Here is a 19637-nt window from a genome sequence, read left to right on the forward strand (position 1 = left end):
ACGGAGGGAAAGGGGAAAAGGCCTGGGCTGGCGCAGATCCCTTCGGCCATCCGTTTCCTGTCTTTGCAGTGACAACCCATCGGGATAACATTCTTCTTCATAGTTTCCCCCACCCTTGACACCACACTCCCCTGGCCCCATCCTCTCTCTCTCTCTCTCTCTCTCTCTCTCTCTCTCTTCCTCCCCCCCTCCCCGCTTCTCCCTTTAAAGTGACAGGCTCTCGGAAATAAATCGCCAGGTTTTGAGACCTAGACGTTCCTAATTAGGGGCTCTTAAAGAGGCAGTGATTAATGTGAGTCCTGACTAAGGCCAGGGCAAAGACGTGCCTAAGCAGTTGGAAGTAAAAGCAACAGCCGCTGAGAGGCACTCTGTCTCTGAAAGGGCCGGGTGTTTGACAGCCCTCTTAAAGGGGCAGCAGAGCACTCTGATTCGGCCTCCAAGGGATGCTGGTTTGTTTGTGGCTCCTCCATGGGGTTTTTTTTTTGGGGGGGGGGGAGGACATTATTTCCCTCACACCCATTCCTTGCTCCTTACCCATTAGGAAATATCAATATGGGTTGTTGTTGCTTTCTTAGCTCCTCCCACACACCCAGAAGGGGAAAAATTGCCATCATAGAGGATTGTTTCTGAAAATCCACATGTGTCTTTTCAGTTTACAGCGCTTTTGTTCAAGGGAAAATCCATTTGAAAGCAGCGCCATAGAAGAAAAATACGTTATGAAGAACCAGATACAAAAAGCAGATGGCTGCCCAGGAGGAACCAAAGATCCCTGGGAAAGATTTCTGTGAATTCTCTTAGGTGCGTCTACCAACATGGCTTTTGCTAATCAGCATAAAAATTGGATATCCTCCTATGCATTGTGGGCAACCTGCAGGAGAATCAGATACACAAAATGTTCTTTAAAATAATGTGATTTTAGGGCTTGGAATATATGGAATCAATGTGCACCTCTAATTACATCTATATATGTGTGCACATAGATATGTTTTGCTGTTGGACACGCTTGTGTCTGTCATATTGTGTTAAATAGTTTGTCTATGTCCTGAAGCAACATAAAAATATCTGCTCAGCCACTATCAATAAACATTTAAATGAATATTTATGAAATATCTACAACAGGGACATATGAGGCAATTAAGTAAGTATAGTCCCTATACAGAGAATCTTCAAGTGACAACAGTAAATTTAGTGACGGTTTGAAGTTACAGCAGTACTGAAAAACCCTGACTTATAACCATTTTTCGCACTTATGACTGTTGCAGCTTCTGCGTGGTCACGTGATCAAAATTCACATGCTTGGCAACTGACTCATATATGACGGTTGCATTCCCCCAGATTCACTTAACAACCCTGTTACTGACTTAACAAGTGCGGTGATTCGCTCAACAACTATGGCAAGAAAAGTCATATAATGGGGCAAAACTCACTTAACAACAACTCTTTCATTTAGCAATAGAAATTTGGGGCTCAACTGTGGTCATAGATCAAGGACTAACCCATACTTTAGGTTTCCAAAGGAGACATGTGGCCAGGTCAAATAATGCATAGTAATAGCATGGTGGCTGGAGAATTCTGGGAGTTGAAGTTCACACGCCTTAATGTCACCAAGGTTGAGAAACTCTGCTCTAAAAATCCACATCCTCCCTGCATTTTTTTCTTTGTTGATCCATCCCAGTCTCCTTTGCTATCATTTATGGTCTTCCAATCTGCAAGTTTCCAACTGGCTTCTAGATAGTTATGGTAGCAATAGCACTTAAGACTTATATACTGCTTCACAGTGCTTCACAGCCCTCTCTAAGCAGTTTACAGAGTCAGCATTTTGCCCCCAACAATCTGGGTCCTCATTTTACTGACCACGGAAGGATGGAAGGCTGAGTCAACCTTGGGCCTGGTGACACTCAAACTGCTGGCAGCCTGCAGTACTGCATTCTAACCGCTGCATTACCATGGCTCTATAGGAAGGAAAATGAATGTTGGAACTGAAAAAAACACTAGTCTGAGGAACAGCAGCCGTTTAACTTTCTATTTTCCTATTTATAGATCCGTGATGGTGCAGTGGTTAGAATGTAGTATTGCAGGCTACTTCTGCTGACTGCCAATTGCCAACCGTTCAGCAGTTCGATTCTGACTGGCTCAAGGTTGACCTCAGTCTTCCACCGTTCCAAGGTTGGTAAAATGAGGACTCAGATTGTTGGGAACAATAGGCTGACTCTGTAAACTGCTTAGAGAGGGCTGTAAAGCACTGTGACACTTTATATACGTCTAAATGTTATTACTATTGCTATCTTGGTCTCTTCTATGCCCTATTTGACTCTTAAGCATAGACATGTTCCTGCTGCTTCCCTTTAAGCTTTTATATTCCCCCTTTCAAAAGCCATTTCTTTCACAAGTAGAAACATACAGCAGCTTTATAAAGAAGGAAGGTGAATATACATGTTGCAGGATCCAATCTGGGTTGGTCACCGGGATGATAGCTTTTCTTTTCCAAGCTTTCGGACTTGGATGTTGGAGCCCATCTTTAGCTATATATTTCCAGGGTAGTTGCTTGCTGTTAGCCTTGCAATGTCTCACTCTCAGGATGTTTTTCAGTTTACACCTACATTGTGTGCACCTCAGCAATATTTAACAGGGGTAATCCCTTTGGCATTAGCTTTGTACCAACCCCAAGAAGTTATAAACCAGCCTTCCCCAAACTGGCTGGTTCTTTGTAGTCTCTACAAATATTGAGATTTTGTGTTTTACAGTTATGGAAGTTACAAGATCCTGTAAAAAGAATTTGCCATTCAAACTCTCAAGGGAGGACTCACCTTCTTTGGACATGCCAACCTCAAAGCACTTCTGTAGGCGACAATACTGGCAGCGGTTGCGAGTCACTTTGTTAATCTGACAGTTCTTGTCTCGGTGGCAGGTGTAGACCATGTTTTTCTGAATACTTCGGCGAAAGAAGCCCTAAAAGTCATAGAGAGAAGAGTTACAAGTGAGCAGGAGCAGGGGTGGGTTCCTGCCGGCATTACTACTACCGGTTCGGTGCCCGGAAAATTTTGCTACTTCCCTTGGATCTATCTGCAGTACTGGGATGATCATGCTACACAGCCTGTTTTAGAGAAGCACTACCAAATATTACTGAAATAATATTACAGAATATTAGAGATGCTAATTATTAAGATACAAGGGACGCGATGGCTCAGACGCTGAGCTTGTCAATCAGAAAGGTCGGCAGTTCAACAGTTTGAATCCTTAGTGCCGAGTAACGGAGTGAGCTCGCATTACTTGTCTTCTGCTTCTGCCAACCTAGCAGTTGGAAAGCATGTAAAAATGCAAGTAGAAAAATAGAGACCACTTTGGTGGGAAGATAAAAGCGTTCCGTGTGCCTTCAGTGTTTAGTCATGCAGGCCACATGACCACGGAGACGTCTTTGGACAGCATTGGCTTTGAAATGGAGATGAGCATCGCCCCCTAGAGTTGGTAATGACTAGCACATATGTGCGAGGAGAACCTTTACCTTTCCTTAAATTATTAGGATCCTAGAGACTACACTTGGAAACTGATCAGTACAAACTGTTCCAACAAGAAGAAGACAAATATAATTATCTTGTTCCAGTGGCAGTAGTAGACTACCAATGTGATGTAGTGGTTAAAGTATCAGAATAGAAACAGGGAGATGGTGAATTCTAGTTCCACCTTAGGCACAAAGCCAGCTGAGTGACTTTGGGCCAGTCACTCTCTCAGCTCTGGGAATGTGGCAAGGGACAACCCACCTCTGAAATCTCGCCAAGAAAATTGCAGGACTAGGCCAAGCAATTGCCAGGAGTCAGCACTAATTTGAAGGTATCAAAAAAAGAAAAGAAAAAGCAAAAATAGTGCCAATACTCCAAAGTGAAATCTAACACATCTGGGAAGACATCCAGTTTCTGCCTGGAATTATGCAGATATGTTAAGTGCACCCTTACAATCCAGCTACTGACCTCAGAAACCCTTGGCTGGTCAGGAAATCTGGGTGGCCTTCAATAGCTCAGCTCTCTGATATTATTCAAAGGCCTTGTAGATTTCTGTGCTGAAAACGTAGGTGGAATTTTCTTGCAGCAAACAAACTTCGGATTCCACCAGTGGACTGAAGGATGCAAATCAGTATACATTTGCTTGTTTTGTACATTTCTTCTTGCTTGCATAATCTGCTTTGGGTGTTGGCACGCGGCAACTTGGAATTCCCTGCTGTAACATTCCTTGCCAGAGGAAGGAGGTCTGGGTGAAGTAGCCAACCACACCCTCCTAGCTGAACAGAGGCAGGAGTCATGATGCCTGCCTGAACTCAGGATGTGTACTGTGGAGGCATTTGGGAAATGCAACCCTCCACCTCAGAAACTGGAGAGAAGATGGCGGCCCAAGACCTCCCCTTTGCTTACCTTGCAGCCCTCGCAGGAGCTGACCCCATAATGGTAGCCAGAGGACTTGTCATTGCAGACAAAACAAGGCTTGTAGACCCTTGGGGGTGGGGGTGGAGAAGGAGAGCTGGGCACCATCTCCTCAGAACTGGTACTCTGGGTCTCCACCGCTGTTGGAGGGGAAACAAGAAGATATGAGAGATAGATTTAGATTTTCTATGGGTGTGTGTCAGAAAGAGAGCACAAATAAGTGACAAAGTATTTTTTTAAATTTTTTCCTAATTAGAAAAATAGATAAAAATCAAACCTTCTAGTCCCGTGATGGGGAACCTATGGCATGTGTGCCACAGGTGGCATATGGAGCCATATTTGCCGGCATGGCAACCCTCAGCTCTGGCATACATGTGTGCACCAGCCAGCTGATTTTCAGGCTTCCGGAGGGCTGGGGGAGGCCATTTTTCCCCCTCCCCGGGCTTCAGCAAAGCCTCCAGAGCCTGGGAAGGGCGAAAAATAGGAAGTTCCCAAACCTCCGGTTGGGCCATTGAACTGTTTTTTTGCCCTCCCCAGGCTCCGGAGGCTTTCCTGACATGCACAATTTTGACACACCTTTAGAAAAAGGTTAGCCAACACTGTCCTAGTCCAAAACTTAAAGGGAACATAAAAGGACAATGAAAGAGAATAGAAGAATTAAACTGGGAAGATGTAATGTTACAGTCAAGATGTAATGTTACAGTCTCTTCTCATTCTTTTAGCCCGTAGCATAGAGTTGCATCTGTCTCTGTTTGGCCAGAGAGTATGGAGATGTAGGAAAAGATGAGTGCAGAAAGTCCTCGACTTACAGCAGTTCATTTAGTGACCATTCAAAGTTACAAGGGCACTGAAAAAAGTGACTTATGACCGTTTTTCGCAGTTACGATCTTTGCAGCATCCCCATGATCATGTGATCAAAATCCAGATGCTTTGCAGCTGATTCATATTTATGACCTTTGCTGTGTCCCAAAATCTTGTGATCCCCTTTTGCGACCTTCCGACAAGCAAAGTCAACGGGGAAGCCAGATTCACTTAACAACCGGGTTACTAACTTATCAGCTACAGTGATTCACTTAACAACTGAGGCTGGACAGGTCGTAAAATGGGGCAAAACTCACTTAATAATATCTCACTTATCAACATAAACTTTGGGCTCAGTTGCGGTCATAAGTCAAGGACCACCTTCATTAATAGGACCCTGTGACAAAAGGGATGCTCTTCTTAAATCTATCTGGATGTGTTGGCTAACAAAGTCCAACATTTACCTATAAATGTTATCAAACTCTGACTAAACATTTGAGCTGGCAGATGTTCTAAAGTCAAGGTGGATTCTTTCATGAAAATGTCAACCGAAGGTTCAGCTACTGCCCCAAAACACAATTTGATGCTTGAAATAATTAGGAAGTAAATTGAAAATAGAAATAATAATAATGATGATGATGATGATGATGATGAGCCATAATCGTTGAATTTCAATTTTTAAATCCTGGTATTTCACGATTTTTTCATGTTCCTTCTCGGTGATAGCAGGATTGACGAGAAGAAAAAAATCGCGAAATACCAGGATTTAAAAATTGAAATTCAACTATTATGGCACAAACCAGCAGTGGTAATTCCAGTGGTAATCGGCACACTGGGTGCTATTCCAAAAGCACTGGAATTACATTTAAAACAGTTAAAAATTGACAAAATCACCATCAGTCAAATGCAAAAAGTCGCACTGCTTGGTTCCGTAGGCATATTACGAAAATATGTTATGACGTCCTAGGCCCCTGGCTGGGGCCCGACTAGTAATCAATGCCAAATCCAGCGAAACAACTGGCCGCTGTGATGCAATTGTGATAATAATAATATTCACAGCCTTTGGGGCTGGTTGGTAGCTCAACAGCTCGAGCCTAACCAAGGACCTAAGAACTGTTAAGGTAACATTGGAGGATATAAGCTGTTCCAAGTAAGGTGGTTTTCATTTAACAACCGTGTTACTAACTTAACAACGTAAATGACTTAACAATTGTGGCTAGAAAGATAATAAAATGGGGCAAAATTAACACGTGTCTCGCTTAGCAACAAAAAGCTGGGCTCAATTGTGATCGTAGGACTATCTATAATACCCCACAATTATATAGGAAATTTCATCTCTGCTATTCTATCTTCAAGAGTTGAAGGCAATACGTGTGTCACCTGTGAGTGCTCATTTTCTTTTAGCCTAATTTGTTGTATGATACCTGGCTGCTTGGGTAATGAGAATATGCAGTCAGTTGTAGAATTGAGTCTGCAAATGGCCATAGCAATTGTATCAGTTGATTTGTATCGCAAAGTAAGCTGCTCAGCCCTCTAGTTAGCTTAATATAACTATTTTAATAAAAGAAATTTAAAAAAACCCCAGTCTGAATAATTCACAAAACACCTCTCCCCACATTTCGGTCTATCCCATTTAATTTCCTCTAATAGTTCACAGGGAAAAGTATTGAAAAGTATTTTCTCCTGCCTATTAAGTCATAAGCCATGGATTTCAAATCAAATGGTTGAGTTCACACATTACACTAAACTGACATTGACCCAATTGTGTGCCTTTTTTTTTTTTTTGCTTCACGCAGAAACCCAACGGCAGTTGAGTGCATGTTTTTTGGGAGTTCAGGCTGTTCTCATTTCAATGTACAGATGAGAAAAGTGAAGATGAATTAATATCACTTGCTAAAGGCCACATCAAGGTTGAAGGCAGTCTGGAATTTCAATATTCCTGGACTACTTTCAGCATTTTAGGACAGGAGAGCATAAATACATTTCAGGGAGAAATCCACCAATACTGGAGGGGTTAAATGATTTGTCCAGACTTAGGAGGAGTGGGATAGCAGATGCAAAGAGCTGGTTCGAGTTTGGGTCATCTTTATTAGAATGAAAAGCCTAACTCACATTACTTCTGTACGATGAGGTTCCCTGGGATAAAACAGATGTTCAAAGATTTTTATCCCTAAAAAGTCCATGCCTCTTGCCCTCCTCATGACCCACGACGCCTGGACAGAGCTCTTTTAGCCCAAACTGCATTTTTCCACCTGCATCCCCCCCCCATACCACCCCCAACCCAGGCAAAGCATAAAACTGTTTGCAATTCTAGCTTTCAACAGAGACTGAATTTCCTGTGTCAAGGCCCTAAATGCCACATTCCAGGACAAACAGGTTGGAATTGTTACCAGAGCCTTGTAACATAATCCCTTTCCTTGGGTGTGTGGGGGGGGGGGGGGGGGAGGGAAGAAAAGAGTAAGCCTGTCCCAAAAGACGAGACAGGGGAGAAACAGCCTTTCTCAGCCCGGAACCCTCCAAATCTGGATGGATGGAAGCTGAAGCCCAGTTCATGGGAAGGGTATCTGATTTGGCTGGCGGTTTTTTTTTTAAAAAAAATCTCAACTAATCTATTTCCTTTCAAAGTCCTGCACAAAAAGTGGTTTCCTGCCTCCTGGATGTTGGTGCCCTTTCCTCTTGCCAAATATGAATTAAGGGTAATATAAAACTACTGTATTTATAAAAACAATACATACTTCCCCAATTACAAGCCTTTGATTAATGGAGGTTCTCCGTTAAATATTAACTGCATTCCTCCTCCTTTTCTATGCAATTTTGCATAAATCTTCAATCCACCGGTTTTCAGCTTCTCGGCTACAGATAGTCCTCGATTTACAGCTCTAATGGAGCCCAAAATTTTTGTTGCTAAGTGAGACATTTTGTTAAGTGATTTTTTTTTTGCCCCATTGTGCGACCTTTCTTGCCACAGTTGTTAAGTGAATCTGGATTCCCCATTGACTTTGCTTGTCGGAAGGTTGCAAAATGATCCTGGATTTACAACAGTTCATTTAGTGGTTGTTTGAAGATAGAATAGCACTGAAAAAGTGACTTATGACCATTTTCACACTTATGACCATTGCAGCATCTCCACGGTCACGTGATTAAAATTCACATGCTTGGCAAATGGCTCATATTTATGATGGTTGCATTATCCTGGGCACATATGATCATGAGCCATGGTGGCACAGTGGTTAGAGTGCAGTACTGCAGGCTACTTCTGCTGCCTGCCAGCTGCCTGCAATTTGGCAGTTCAAATCTCATCAGCTCAAGGTTGATTCAGCCTTCCATTCTTCTGAGATGGGTAAAATGAGGACACAGATTGTTGGAGGCAATAGGCTGACTCTGTAAACCGCTTAGAGAGGGCTGTAAAGCACTGTGAAACGGTATATAGGTCTAAGTGCTATTGCTCTCATCTTTTGCAACCTTCTGATAAGCATAGTCAGTGGGGAAACCAGATTCATTTAACAACTGAGCTACTAATTTAACACCTGCCACGATTCACTTAACAACTGCTGCAAGAAAGGTCATAAAATGGGGCAAAACCCACTTAACAAGTGTCTCACTTAAGAACAGAAATGTTTGGGCTCAATTGTAAATCAAATATTGCCTGTATTGAATTACAGAGGGTGTGTTTGAAAACCAGAGATCAATCCTGATCATTCATGTTAAGAAATACTGAACCAAAACATTGGCATTCTTCAAGAAATAGAATTAGGGGCTGCCAGGTGACCTGAGTGGGATAGGACTGTGTGGGGAATACTTGGTTACAAAATGAGCAGGCAGGCTGTTAAAAGCAGGTCAGCAATGAAAGGAAACCCAAATCCTTCTTATCCAGAGTTTTACCTTCCTGCTATCAGCAATCTCACCCAATCCTGGCTCCGGCCCAAACAATATTTGCAAAAGGAAAATAGCCCTTCACAGACACTCCACTACAATAGATAATGAGCGTATACAAAGTCCAAGCAACAAGTATATCTCTTGGGCTTACAGTGATCCTAAAATAAACAAAGTCAGGTTTTTGCCAAACAACCAGTTCCTTCAATATTCAGCATTTAAAATTCGTTTACTATGTGCATTTTCTCTTTCAAATTCATAAATGCACAGTAAACCATTCAGGTCTTGCAACCTGTGGACAGGTAATTGTTCTGCCAGGATTCTTCCACTTAACCTGATTTGCTGAGGATTCTTTGTAAATATTTCCACAGAAAACAATGCATGCAGCCTGGTACTGATCACAGCATCCCTCTTTAAAAAAAAAACCAATTTCTAGCTGTGATGAAGATGCTAGATCAGTGATGGTTAACCTTTTCAGTACCAAGTACTGAAACTGGCACACACGCACACTGGAGCGCCAGAAACTGGAAGAGAACAGCGGGCCGGTGCACATGCACGTGGGGGCCAGGTATTCTTCCGGGCTCCATCACATGCATGCCCACTGGCCAGCTGGTTGCAATGGAACCGGAAGAGCAGCTGGCGACACTCCACGTGCCCATTGAGAGGGCTGTGCATGCCACTTCTGGCACGTGTGCCAAGGTTCGCCATCATGGTGCTAGATAATACCCAGTGCAATTTCAGAAACTCAGAAAATGGTTAATTGATTAACAAACATCCTGAATATCAATGCTGTTTACTGAAATAAAGAGTGTATTTTCATACATGTACAAATGATTTTTTTAAAACTTCCTCACATATTAGTCCTAAGCAAATAAAAGTGAGGAAATAGGTTAAAAAAATTGACCACTGGCCTATTCTGACACAAAATGTGATGGAATTTTCTTTCCACAATATTAATCCTGGAAAAGAATAATAGCAATAGCACTTAGATGATATATTTTACAAGTAGTGAACACTGCAATTATCGTATCTTCCTACTCCTCTATAAAATTAGAAACAGTTTTCTTTTTTCATACAAGGTGACTGGGCATATGGATGGCAATTGCACAATATTAAATTATAACTTATTAAATAAGCCACGATTGGCTACAAACCATAGTGGCTGAATTTGGTGCAAAAAGCAATGCTAAACTCAAAGAAACTGCATCATGATTTAGCATCAATATAACCAACAGTGTTTTTTCTTCCTTACAATCATACTAAAACAACCTAGTCAAGGAAGAGAGAGAAGGAGAAAGCACATAGTACATGCAGAATGCATTGACGTACTTTTTTTGCGTTAAGATCTCTGCTATCAGTAGTACAGAATCAGATTAAGTGTATGACTCCATTGATATAAGTGTGGGTGTATTCCTTGCTGAAAATTTACCACAGATTACATTTTGTTGATAATGGAAGAGGGGTGTAGCCCCAGGGACATCTGAAATGTCAGCATAAGGCTGACATTGTACAACACTTTAAGACATAAACCAGGGTTAACAATTCATAATTGCTGTCTTCATTTAAAATACTAATCCAAAACAAAGAGCACCTTATAACCTATTAATTATTAATTACAGTTTAACATAATTTAATGTAATGCATTTTAATTAATAACATACATTCACTACTATTAACCAGTGGAACGACTTGGCTCCGGAAGTTCTGGCCACTAGCACTGGAGGTTTTTAAGAAGAGATTGGGCAGCCAAGGTCTTAAAGTTGCCAAGGTTGGAGACCACTGGACCAGAAGACTTCCAAGGTCCCTTCCAGCTCTGTTATTCTATTATCCTGTTAATTCCTATAGGATGACAAGACTAGGCATTTCTTTAGTTTGTCCTTCACCAAAGCAGTCTGTAAACCAGGATTCCTGATTCAACACGTTTTGTGAAAACAGCCTATGTGTTAGAGTTTTTACACATTCTCCTTTCTTGTGTAACCAGGCTGATATTTCAGGACTGTTATTTTCCAAGGATGTTACATATTTTAGTACTTGTCAGCACTTGCCCTGATCAGCTTTTTGGTGGTGATAGGGGACTGTACCAACCAGCTGCTTACTGTGAACTCCTAACAGCTGATCAAGAGTGGCAGTAGCTCCTGATTAAACAACTCTTCTTTCAACCAATAAGTTTTATCTAGTCACTTAGATAAAACAAGTTCTTTCTATGTTGCAATGCAAGTAACAACTAAACCACAGTATGGAATAAAACACGCGCTTATATTACAGATATATTTTAGGCACTTAAAGCTGACCCATCATGACTAAATACATTACAGGTAGTCCTTGCATACCGACTTCCTCATTTAGCAACCATTTGACATTAGGATGGTGTAAAAAAATCAGATTTACAATCAATCCTTGCAATTGTATCCACCCTAGCATCATGTAGCACAGTGATCACCATTTGCTAGCTAACCATTTTGAAACAAGCAGTATTAATGGAGAAGGTAGAAGTAAAATTGAAAGTTGTGCTTATATGATGTTTCGCTTAATGACAGCGATGTCTCGCGTAAGAAAAAAATGGGAAGTGGCATGGTAAGTCCACTGTAATCACAATTTTTCCCTTAACGAGTATGGCCCGCACTTAGCAAATTGCTGATCACAATTATGGTTGTTAAGTGAGGACTAGTATTAATAGATACTTTCTCTCCAAAACTGGAAGCAAAGCAATGCCCATACATTCAATAACAGAATATATGCAATGCATGTTGTAGGTTTCAGGTTAACTCTTAACCTATAATCTTATCAAGATCTTGGAAAAGAACTGCTACAAAATAAGACTAAAGGAAATGGACAGGCATTCAGTTATGTAGCATTAATTATACAGACTTATTTCATGCATATGCTAGACTGATCTAAGACACAGATGGATATGCTTATAGCTACGCTCCGGTACGGGTCTACCAGTGCCTGCTGGGAGCACCAGGTACCGTTCTGGTACAGTGCTCCAGAGGGCTCGCCTACCTGCCCGTGCTCCTTACCTGTATTTGAGCTGTTCGGGGCTTCCGTGCATACGCACGGAGCATATGGCGCCTATGCAACGCTCCGCCGAGCAGCTGGAGCTTTGTGGGCATTAAGTATGCCTGTGTGTGTTGCACACATGTGCGTGCGTGCTGCGCGTGTTCATGTGGTGGACGCCCGGCCCTGTTGCACCGTACCTAGGCAATGCAATGACTTGTATGGGACTCCTTGCACATCAGTTGCACTTTCACTAATGTGTCAATTTTCCTTTCACAGAATTCAGCATTTTTCAGTCAAAATGAGAAAGTTAAATCAAAGCAACTCTTCACTGTAGGTAGGCCATTGATCTGCTACCCTGTTTCCCTGAAAATAAGACCTCATTGGATAATAAGCCCAATCGGGCTTTTGAGCTCATGCACTAAAATAAGCCCTTCCCTGAAAATAAGCCCTCCCCAAAAATATTGCAACATAGCAGCAGCCATGAGGTGACCACGCTTGCCTCCTCCTGCACCTCAAAAATAATAAGACCTCCCTGAAAAAGGGGCTTATTTCGGGGGTCAAAAGAAAATAAGAACCTGTCTTATTTTTGGGAAACACAGCATTATCGTGCCAGCTTTCTACAGCAAACAAAAGCCTGTTCGCAACATATACTGAACCACAAACTAGCCAGCCTGTGTATTGAGTTTATGTTTAATGAGCTTCACAGAACTGAGTGATTGAGTTAACTGAACAAACCATTGTTAATCATCGTCGTAGCCATAGCCCTAAAGTATGAAGACTTAATGTACATTTTCAAGAGCCACAGCAGAGCTACATCAGTTTGCGAATACACAGCTGTTGATAACATTAACGCATTTGCTACAGGAAAACCTCAAATAAAACCACTTGCTATAACACAGCAAGATAAAGCATAAGTTAGTATTCAATGCCTGATCGTATTTGTGGTGATAGTGGTGATGGTATTAAGAGAGTACTTGAAAGGAGCTTAATGATTTCTCCTATCTCCATATAAAAATTGCACACAGAGGGAAGGAAAGGAACATACTGAACTTTAGCCCCCAGAGCTTCCTTGCTTCTTCCAAAAAGCCCTTTTCTTTATTGCATGATTGCTTTTCCCCATAAGAGAACTAAGAAGCTCTCATGCAGTGACTCGGATTGTGAATGATGCTAGAAGCCTTAGCAAAGTACATTTTCTAAGAAACTGTTTCCAAGTGATGCCTCTTCAGGGAACTCTTGACTTCATACAGCTGGGGAAATGTTCACTCTCCTGGATCTGACAATACTGAGTCCCAGTATTGTCCTGCTTGGCTCCATTGCCAGAGCAAATTGTAGTGGATCTTCGGAAACAATTCTCTGGATCTGGAGAATTGGCTAAAAATGTTGCCAAACTGCTGGAAGAATGTTGGGAAACCGGTATCTCAGCAGAAAAATGCTACACTCTAGTTCCCATTGTGCCTAACCATTGTGGATACTAGCTACAGCTAAGGAAAGATGGAGGCCAACTTCTGAAGGGCCAGAGATTGGCTAGGACAGTGATGGCGAACCTTTTCCGCACCGGGTGCCGAAAAGGGAGCGCACTCGCTTGTTGGAGCCACAACACGGAAGAGGGGCTGCCCAGGGGGCAGGCGCATGCTGAAAAATGAACTTCCAGTTTCTGGTGCGCACATACACTTTAGCCAGGTAGTCTTCTAGTTACTGGCACACATGTGCATGATAATCAGCATCACATGCTCATGCTGGAAAATGGAAGACCAGCTCTTCCACTTTCCGGCATTGACACACACACACATGAAGGCCAGCTGATCGTCGCGTGTGCATGCACACCAGAAACCCAGAAGAGGAACGGGCAATGCCACGCATGCGAGGTGACATGGCTCCACGTACCACTTTGGGCACGCGTGCCATAGGTTCGCCATTACGGGCCTAGGGCAAGCTTGAAGGTGGGTTATAGAACACGAAAAGTTCAAATGCCCTCAGACTTTGATGAGGGCATTGAGTTAGGATTTGTAAGAATGGTTAACTTATCTTTAAAAGAGGTTGACTCCAAGGCATTAAGCATACAAATCTCTGGCTTTCATCTAGTTCATAGCAAGTAATGCAGTAAGAGTGGAAAGGGTGATAAGAATGAAGGGGGCAGGAAAAGAATCTACCTCAGCAATAGACTACGTACATTTATTGTATGCTGGTCCCCCCACCCTTCCACTTCCATACTCAGGAGTAATTTTCTATAAGACACAAAGGGCTTTTATGTTTGGCAAGGGGTACTCAATCATTGCGTGTATGTGGGGTTTTGAGAGCATGCCAAGGCCCTTCACACAAAATGGCTCCCTGTTCTCTAGTTGGCATGATGGGCATGGCAAGTCACACAACACCAGAAGGCAAACTTGTAGGATGTTCCTTGCTACTCACTCCAACCTTCCAGGAATCTATCAATCCCAACTTAACTTTTTTTTGCTTCTGAACAGATTGGCCTTTTTGCAAACAAACAATTAAGTGGCAGTTACCCACCATTTTCAGATTTTAAGAATCTCTCTGGTACCTTCGTCAATTAAAAAAAAGCTACAAACTAGTCCTCTTCTTTTCAAATGCTCACTTATCCTAGCCAAAACGTCCTGTGATGAAAAATTGTATGTTTTAGGAACATAATTCAGGATTACACTGATATCCTTAAATATAATATTTCTTCCCAAGATTGTATCGGCATACATACTGAATTGAATCTAAACCAGAACGATAACAGAACAAAACTAACAGAATAAGAGAGCTGGGGAGGTTTTTTTTAAAAAAAGAATTGATTAAATGTGGGACAGAAAGACAGATATAGATCAAGAGATAGGACCACCTAAGAAATATCTGCATTCATAGATGCCGCTATGTTAGTATGGAACAAACAAAAAGAGGTTAAGATTTGAAGAACTGCCAGCAAAAATGTAATTAAACCAAACAGATTGGACCCCCTGTCTAAGGACAAAAATCAAAACTTTAAAAGACAAAGAAGGGGGCAATAGGGGACGTCTGTCTCGATCAGCTAGCCAGTGAACTCCTGGCATTAACAATATCTTTCCTGGGCTGAAAAGCAAACACTTGCTTCCTCTATGAAGATTAGCGTTAAGAGCTCAGTTAACTTGGATGTTCAGGTAGTTTTGCAGCCTGCAAAGTACTCTAAATACCTGGAACTCAGGCTACTAGGCATTTAAAAAGGGCTGGTGTCATAAAAAGGCATCGAAGCCTGACATATGGGAGCCCCAGCAAATTCAGATATGCTTTCAAGGTGCTTTCAGAAATGGCACTGCTCGGTTGTTTAGATATCAGTTAGGATTCTCTCTAGTTATTCTCCCAGTTTGGATTTTTATTCAAACATTATCCCTCTTCTCTCCAAAACCCCCTTCTGGCAGAAGAGGGTAGGTTTTCCCTCTGCTGAATTCCTGCTTAGCCCTTCTACTCTCTCCCAACTGGAAATCCCAGTCTCACCATGGAGTTCTCTCATCAGCATCACAGAAGAAAGGACAATTAAAAGCTCTTGGATTTTAACCCTCTGCATTATCCTCTTCTTTGAGATAAGACAACAGAGGTAAGGGAGGTTTTTCCCTTGGCTCCAGCAGAGCATGACTGACTCCCCAGGGCCAGAGAAGATATAGGTAGACAAAAGGGGGCCCAGCCAGGTGATTAGATCACAGTGGAAGCCTTTATTTACCTGTAAGCAGCCCAAGAAGACAAGGATGTATGTGGAAAAGGGGTGAGAATTTTTTTAAAAAGATGAATAAGAGAGAAGGAATGCAAGATCACACACATACCCGGTAGGCTTTCTCTGTCATCACTCAGGATAATCTGCAGTCCTAACTCCTCAAGTTCTTTAAACTAAGACATCAAAGGTTCTTTTTATAATATCACTAAAGAGAATATAAAATAGGTAAAGTAGGTGTACCAGTACACAAACATGTACGGTACAAAGGAATAACATAAGATGGATAGATCTACAATACAGGAATAAAATAATGCTGTTAAGATTAGGCAAAAAAAGTAATACTTTTCTGGAGTTTTTGTGCTCACAATGTCAATAAAACGCCTAAGAGATATAGGGTCGATACTCTGCTTTATTGTCCCCATTCTGCTTTTAGAAGAAAACGAAGATCTCTGCTTCAAGAAGATAAATGATATCACTAGATGGATTGGCCTTTAGGGATCAGATGAATTGTTAAATATTGGGGCAACCTGAAAATGAAGATATTCTGTATTGTCAAAGTGAGATTTTCCGTGCTGTTGATCTCTCCTTATGTGAGCAAAGCAGATCTTTAAAATAATAAAAAGTCTATATGGAAGAAATATTGGTCAAGATTATTGAGTCCTATTCACAATGATGAACCCCCAATAAGTTGAGATTCTATGTTTTTCTTTTTCTTTTTTAACGAAGACAAATGGGAAAATGAAGGAACTGTCATCTACATATATTTTTATTAAAATGGCAATCTCTGTATACAGGCAGTCCTCAACTTACAGTTACTACCATTCGTTTAGTGACTATTTGAAGCGATGACAGCACTGAAAAAAGTTACTTAGGACTAGTTTTCATGCTTATGACCATTACAGCATCTCCAAGGTCACCTGATCAAAATTTTGGTACTTGGCAACTGGCATGCATTTGTGACAGTTGCATTGTCCCAGGGTCATGTGATCACCATTCATGTGACCTTCCCAGGGAGCTTCCAAAAAGCAAAGTCAATAGGGGGAAGCCAAATTCGCTTAATGACCACATGATTCATTTACAACAGTTCAACCGTTCAGTTACAACGGTACTGAAAAAAAAAGACTTATGACTTTTTCACACTTATGACCATGGTGAGGTGATTTACATTCGGATGCTTGACAACCAACTCACATTTATGACAGTTGCTGTGTCCCAGGGTCGCGTGATCACGTTTTACAAACTTCCGACAAGCAAAGTCAATGGGGGGAAACCGATTCACTTAATAACTGTGTTACTAATTTTAATAACTGCAAACTACTCAAAATTTACGCTACTGGTTCTCCAGAACTGGTCAGAACCTGCTGAACACCACCTCAGAATGGAAACCAATTGAATCTGATCAAATCTGCTTCTGGGGTTGATTTCAAGCCAAACTGCGTAAGGGGAGAAGAAACTGCATTAAAAACTTTGCTTCTTTTCATTTTACCTAGTGTAAACAGCACTAAATAACCAATTCTCCCCTCTGAGCATGCAATCTAGCAAGCGATGCCTATGAGGCAAGTGAGCAAGGTATCCAGCACAATATATTCCTCTGCTATCATACTCTCTATACTGCTTGTTGAGCATTTGTAGCCCTGGAACCCATAATCAAAAATTACTCAGAAATAAGAACTGCAGTCAAGAGTCCTATAAGACAAAGTGAAGGGCTTATTTGTGAATAGATCTGATTATGGTGAGGCATACCACCCTATCATTTCCTGTCAACACACTTGCTGGAACCATGTTCTTTGAAGCATTGGTCCCAGCCATTCAGAAAACATTAACATCTTTTAATTACGGACTAGTGCCCCCAGCACAAAATTCCGTCAAGACCCCTAAATAAGAAAACTTCACAGAACAAAAAAGCACATTAGCCGCTTGCAGGAAAAAAAACAGCTGGCATGAGCCGACCCAAATATTTTCTCTCCCCCCCCCTCTCTTTCTCTCTCTCACACACACACAAATTATAATCCTATGGGATCCTTTGCCTGCACTTAAGATTGTCTAATATACGACAACTATTTAAATCCACACTTATAACAATACTTTTATGCTTTGATTCGTGACCTATTTTTCTTCATAAGCTCATTTACATCCTGCCCCCCCCACTCCCCATTCTGCAAAAAGTCCTCAGCAGGCCTTTATCCAATATGGGTCTGCCAGTTTCAGTGAGGCTGCTCCTTCACGTTCCTTCAGACAATAGAAGTGGAAGAGTTCCTCACTTGTGTTATGAAAGATTGGCTAAGAAAGAAACAGAATATTGGCCTGCAAACACAGAAATGAAGTCCAGATGAGGACACAGATGGGAAATCACAAGGAGCTCCATGTTAGCGGCTTTGTGTTTTCTAAAGAAAGAGGATAAACTGTAACAATGAAATAAAATAATCAAGGATGTGGGACTTTACAAAGTACCAGAAATAATTCCGCAGACATAACAATTTCCCTGGTGGAGTTCAATTGCTATGTGTTGTGTGTGTGTGTGTGTGAGAGAGAGAGAGAGAGACAGAGACAGAGAGTTCCTAACTCTTTGCTGTTTGGTGCAATAAACTGTTAACATAGAAGGCATGAGGAGGAGCAATGGCATTTATCATGCTTTATTTGAATCTGGCCATTTTGTATGTGATGAAAAGGGCGCCCATGTTCCATCTCTGTCCCTTTCTTTGCCCAAATTTCCCACAGGCTGGGAAAACCAACTGGAGAGCTCCCCCTTCCATTGGGGAGGAAGAAAATCCCCCCCTCAATCCAGTCAGTCTGGGACAGACTGCTAATTTCTTTGAGCCTGGCAAGCTCTTTTTTCCCTGACCTCCCCTTTCTCATTAGACAGCTCCCAGCTTGCTGCCCAGAACCACACACCATGAAATGATCACTCCATAGCTAAAGGACGAATGCCAAGGCCACCCAACGTTCCTCCTAGGGCTGCTAGAAGAAGGCAGGCCGTTAGGCTTCTGAGGCATCATTAAATGAGATCAAGAGCATGTTCTGCAACAGGTGGAAGCAGAGGGCAGGAAATAAATTCCCCAGCAGGACGGGGGCTCTCCCGCCTCCTTGGGTAGAGGGGAAGAGCCGGGCAGGCCATAAATTCCCTTGCACTGACAGTGATCTGATGCTCCAACAGAAGGAACAAACCCAGGCACGTTCCCAGGGGGCAGGAGGCCACCGCACCTTCACTGAAACAGGACAGGCAGTATGAAATATGGCTGGCAGCCCCACAGGATTCTTCTCTCCTGCTGGCCCTTGGTTAACAGTGAAAGACAACAAATGCTAAGTGGCAGCCTACTTGTTTGTGGTTATCAGACATTGTAGAATTTTTAATATTTCAGTAGCCAACAGAAGGCATTAGGTGTATCAGAACCTCAAAGAGTTGCTGAATTAATTTCTTTTTTTTTTTTGCTTTTATTCTCTGAAGGAGGGTGGCCAAATTTCACCTCTCGTGTCAGACTGCATGGGACAACCATCTTTTTGAAATCCTCCCTGTGGAGATTGACAAATTACCTCGCTTCAGGCAGTTAATTAGAGCATCCATCAGGCAAAAAAAGTTTAGCGTAGCTTTTCAACTGCGATGTGGCTTTTATTTCATAGGCTTGTTTGATTTTTTTTTTTTAAGTAGGAATGTGTGCATCCATAAACATTATCCTCTTCTATATTCACATCCAGAAGTGGAATAGTCAGGAGTTGGGTTTTTTTTCACCTTATATTGTACAGTTTGAGAACTCGTTTGACAGATAAGGAATCCAGATTCATTTTAAATGTATAAGGTGCACACTACACTTGCATATGTGGGCATGCGTGATATGGAAATTAATAGATATTTCAGTAGTTTATTTCCA

The 19637-nt window shown here is 41.9% G+C and overlaps 1 protein-coding gene across 2 annotated transcripts in view; it reads right to left on the reverse strand.

Annotated features, from left to right (window-relative positions):
* The window catches only part of RARG (retinoic acid receptor gamma), a 153588-nt gene that overhangs the window by 17937 nt on the left and 116014 nt on the right, over nucleotides 1-19637 (reverse strand). For both annotated transcript variants that reach the window (XM_087710564.1, XM_087710565.1), the window contains 2 exons: nucleotides 4404-4552; nucleotides 2808-2949 (listed from right to left, as the gene is read on the reverse strand). In XM_087710564.1, coding sequence (XP_087566690.1) covers nucleotides 2808-2949; nucleotides 4404-4552 — 291 coding nt within the window. The remainder of the gene's footprint in view (nucleotides 1-2807; nucleotides 2950-4403; nucleotides 4553-19637) is intronic.

This window comes from Thamnophis sirtalis, unplaced genomic scaffold (assembly GCF_051295495.1).
Source record: "Thamnophis sirtalis isolate CommonGarterSnake01/CBP01778 unplaced genomic scaffold, rThaSir2_p1.2 scaffold_3, whole genome shotgun sequence".
NCBI lineage: Eukaryota > Metazoa > Chordata > Lepidosauria > Squamata > Natricidae > Thamnophis > Thamnophis sirtalis.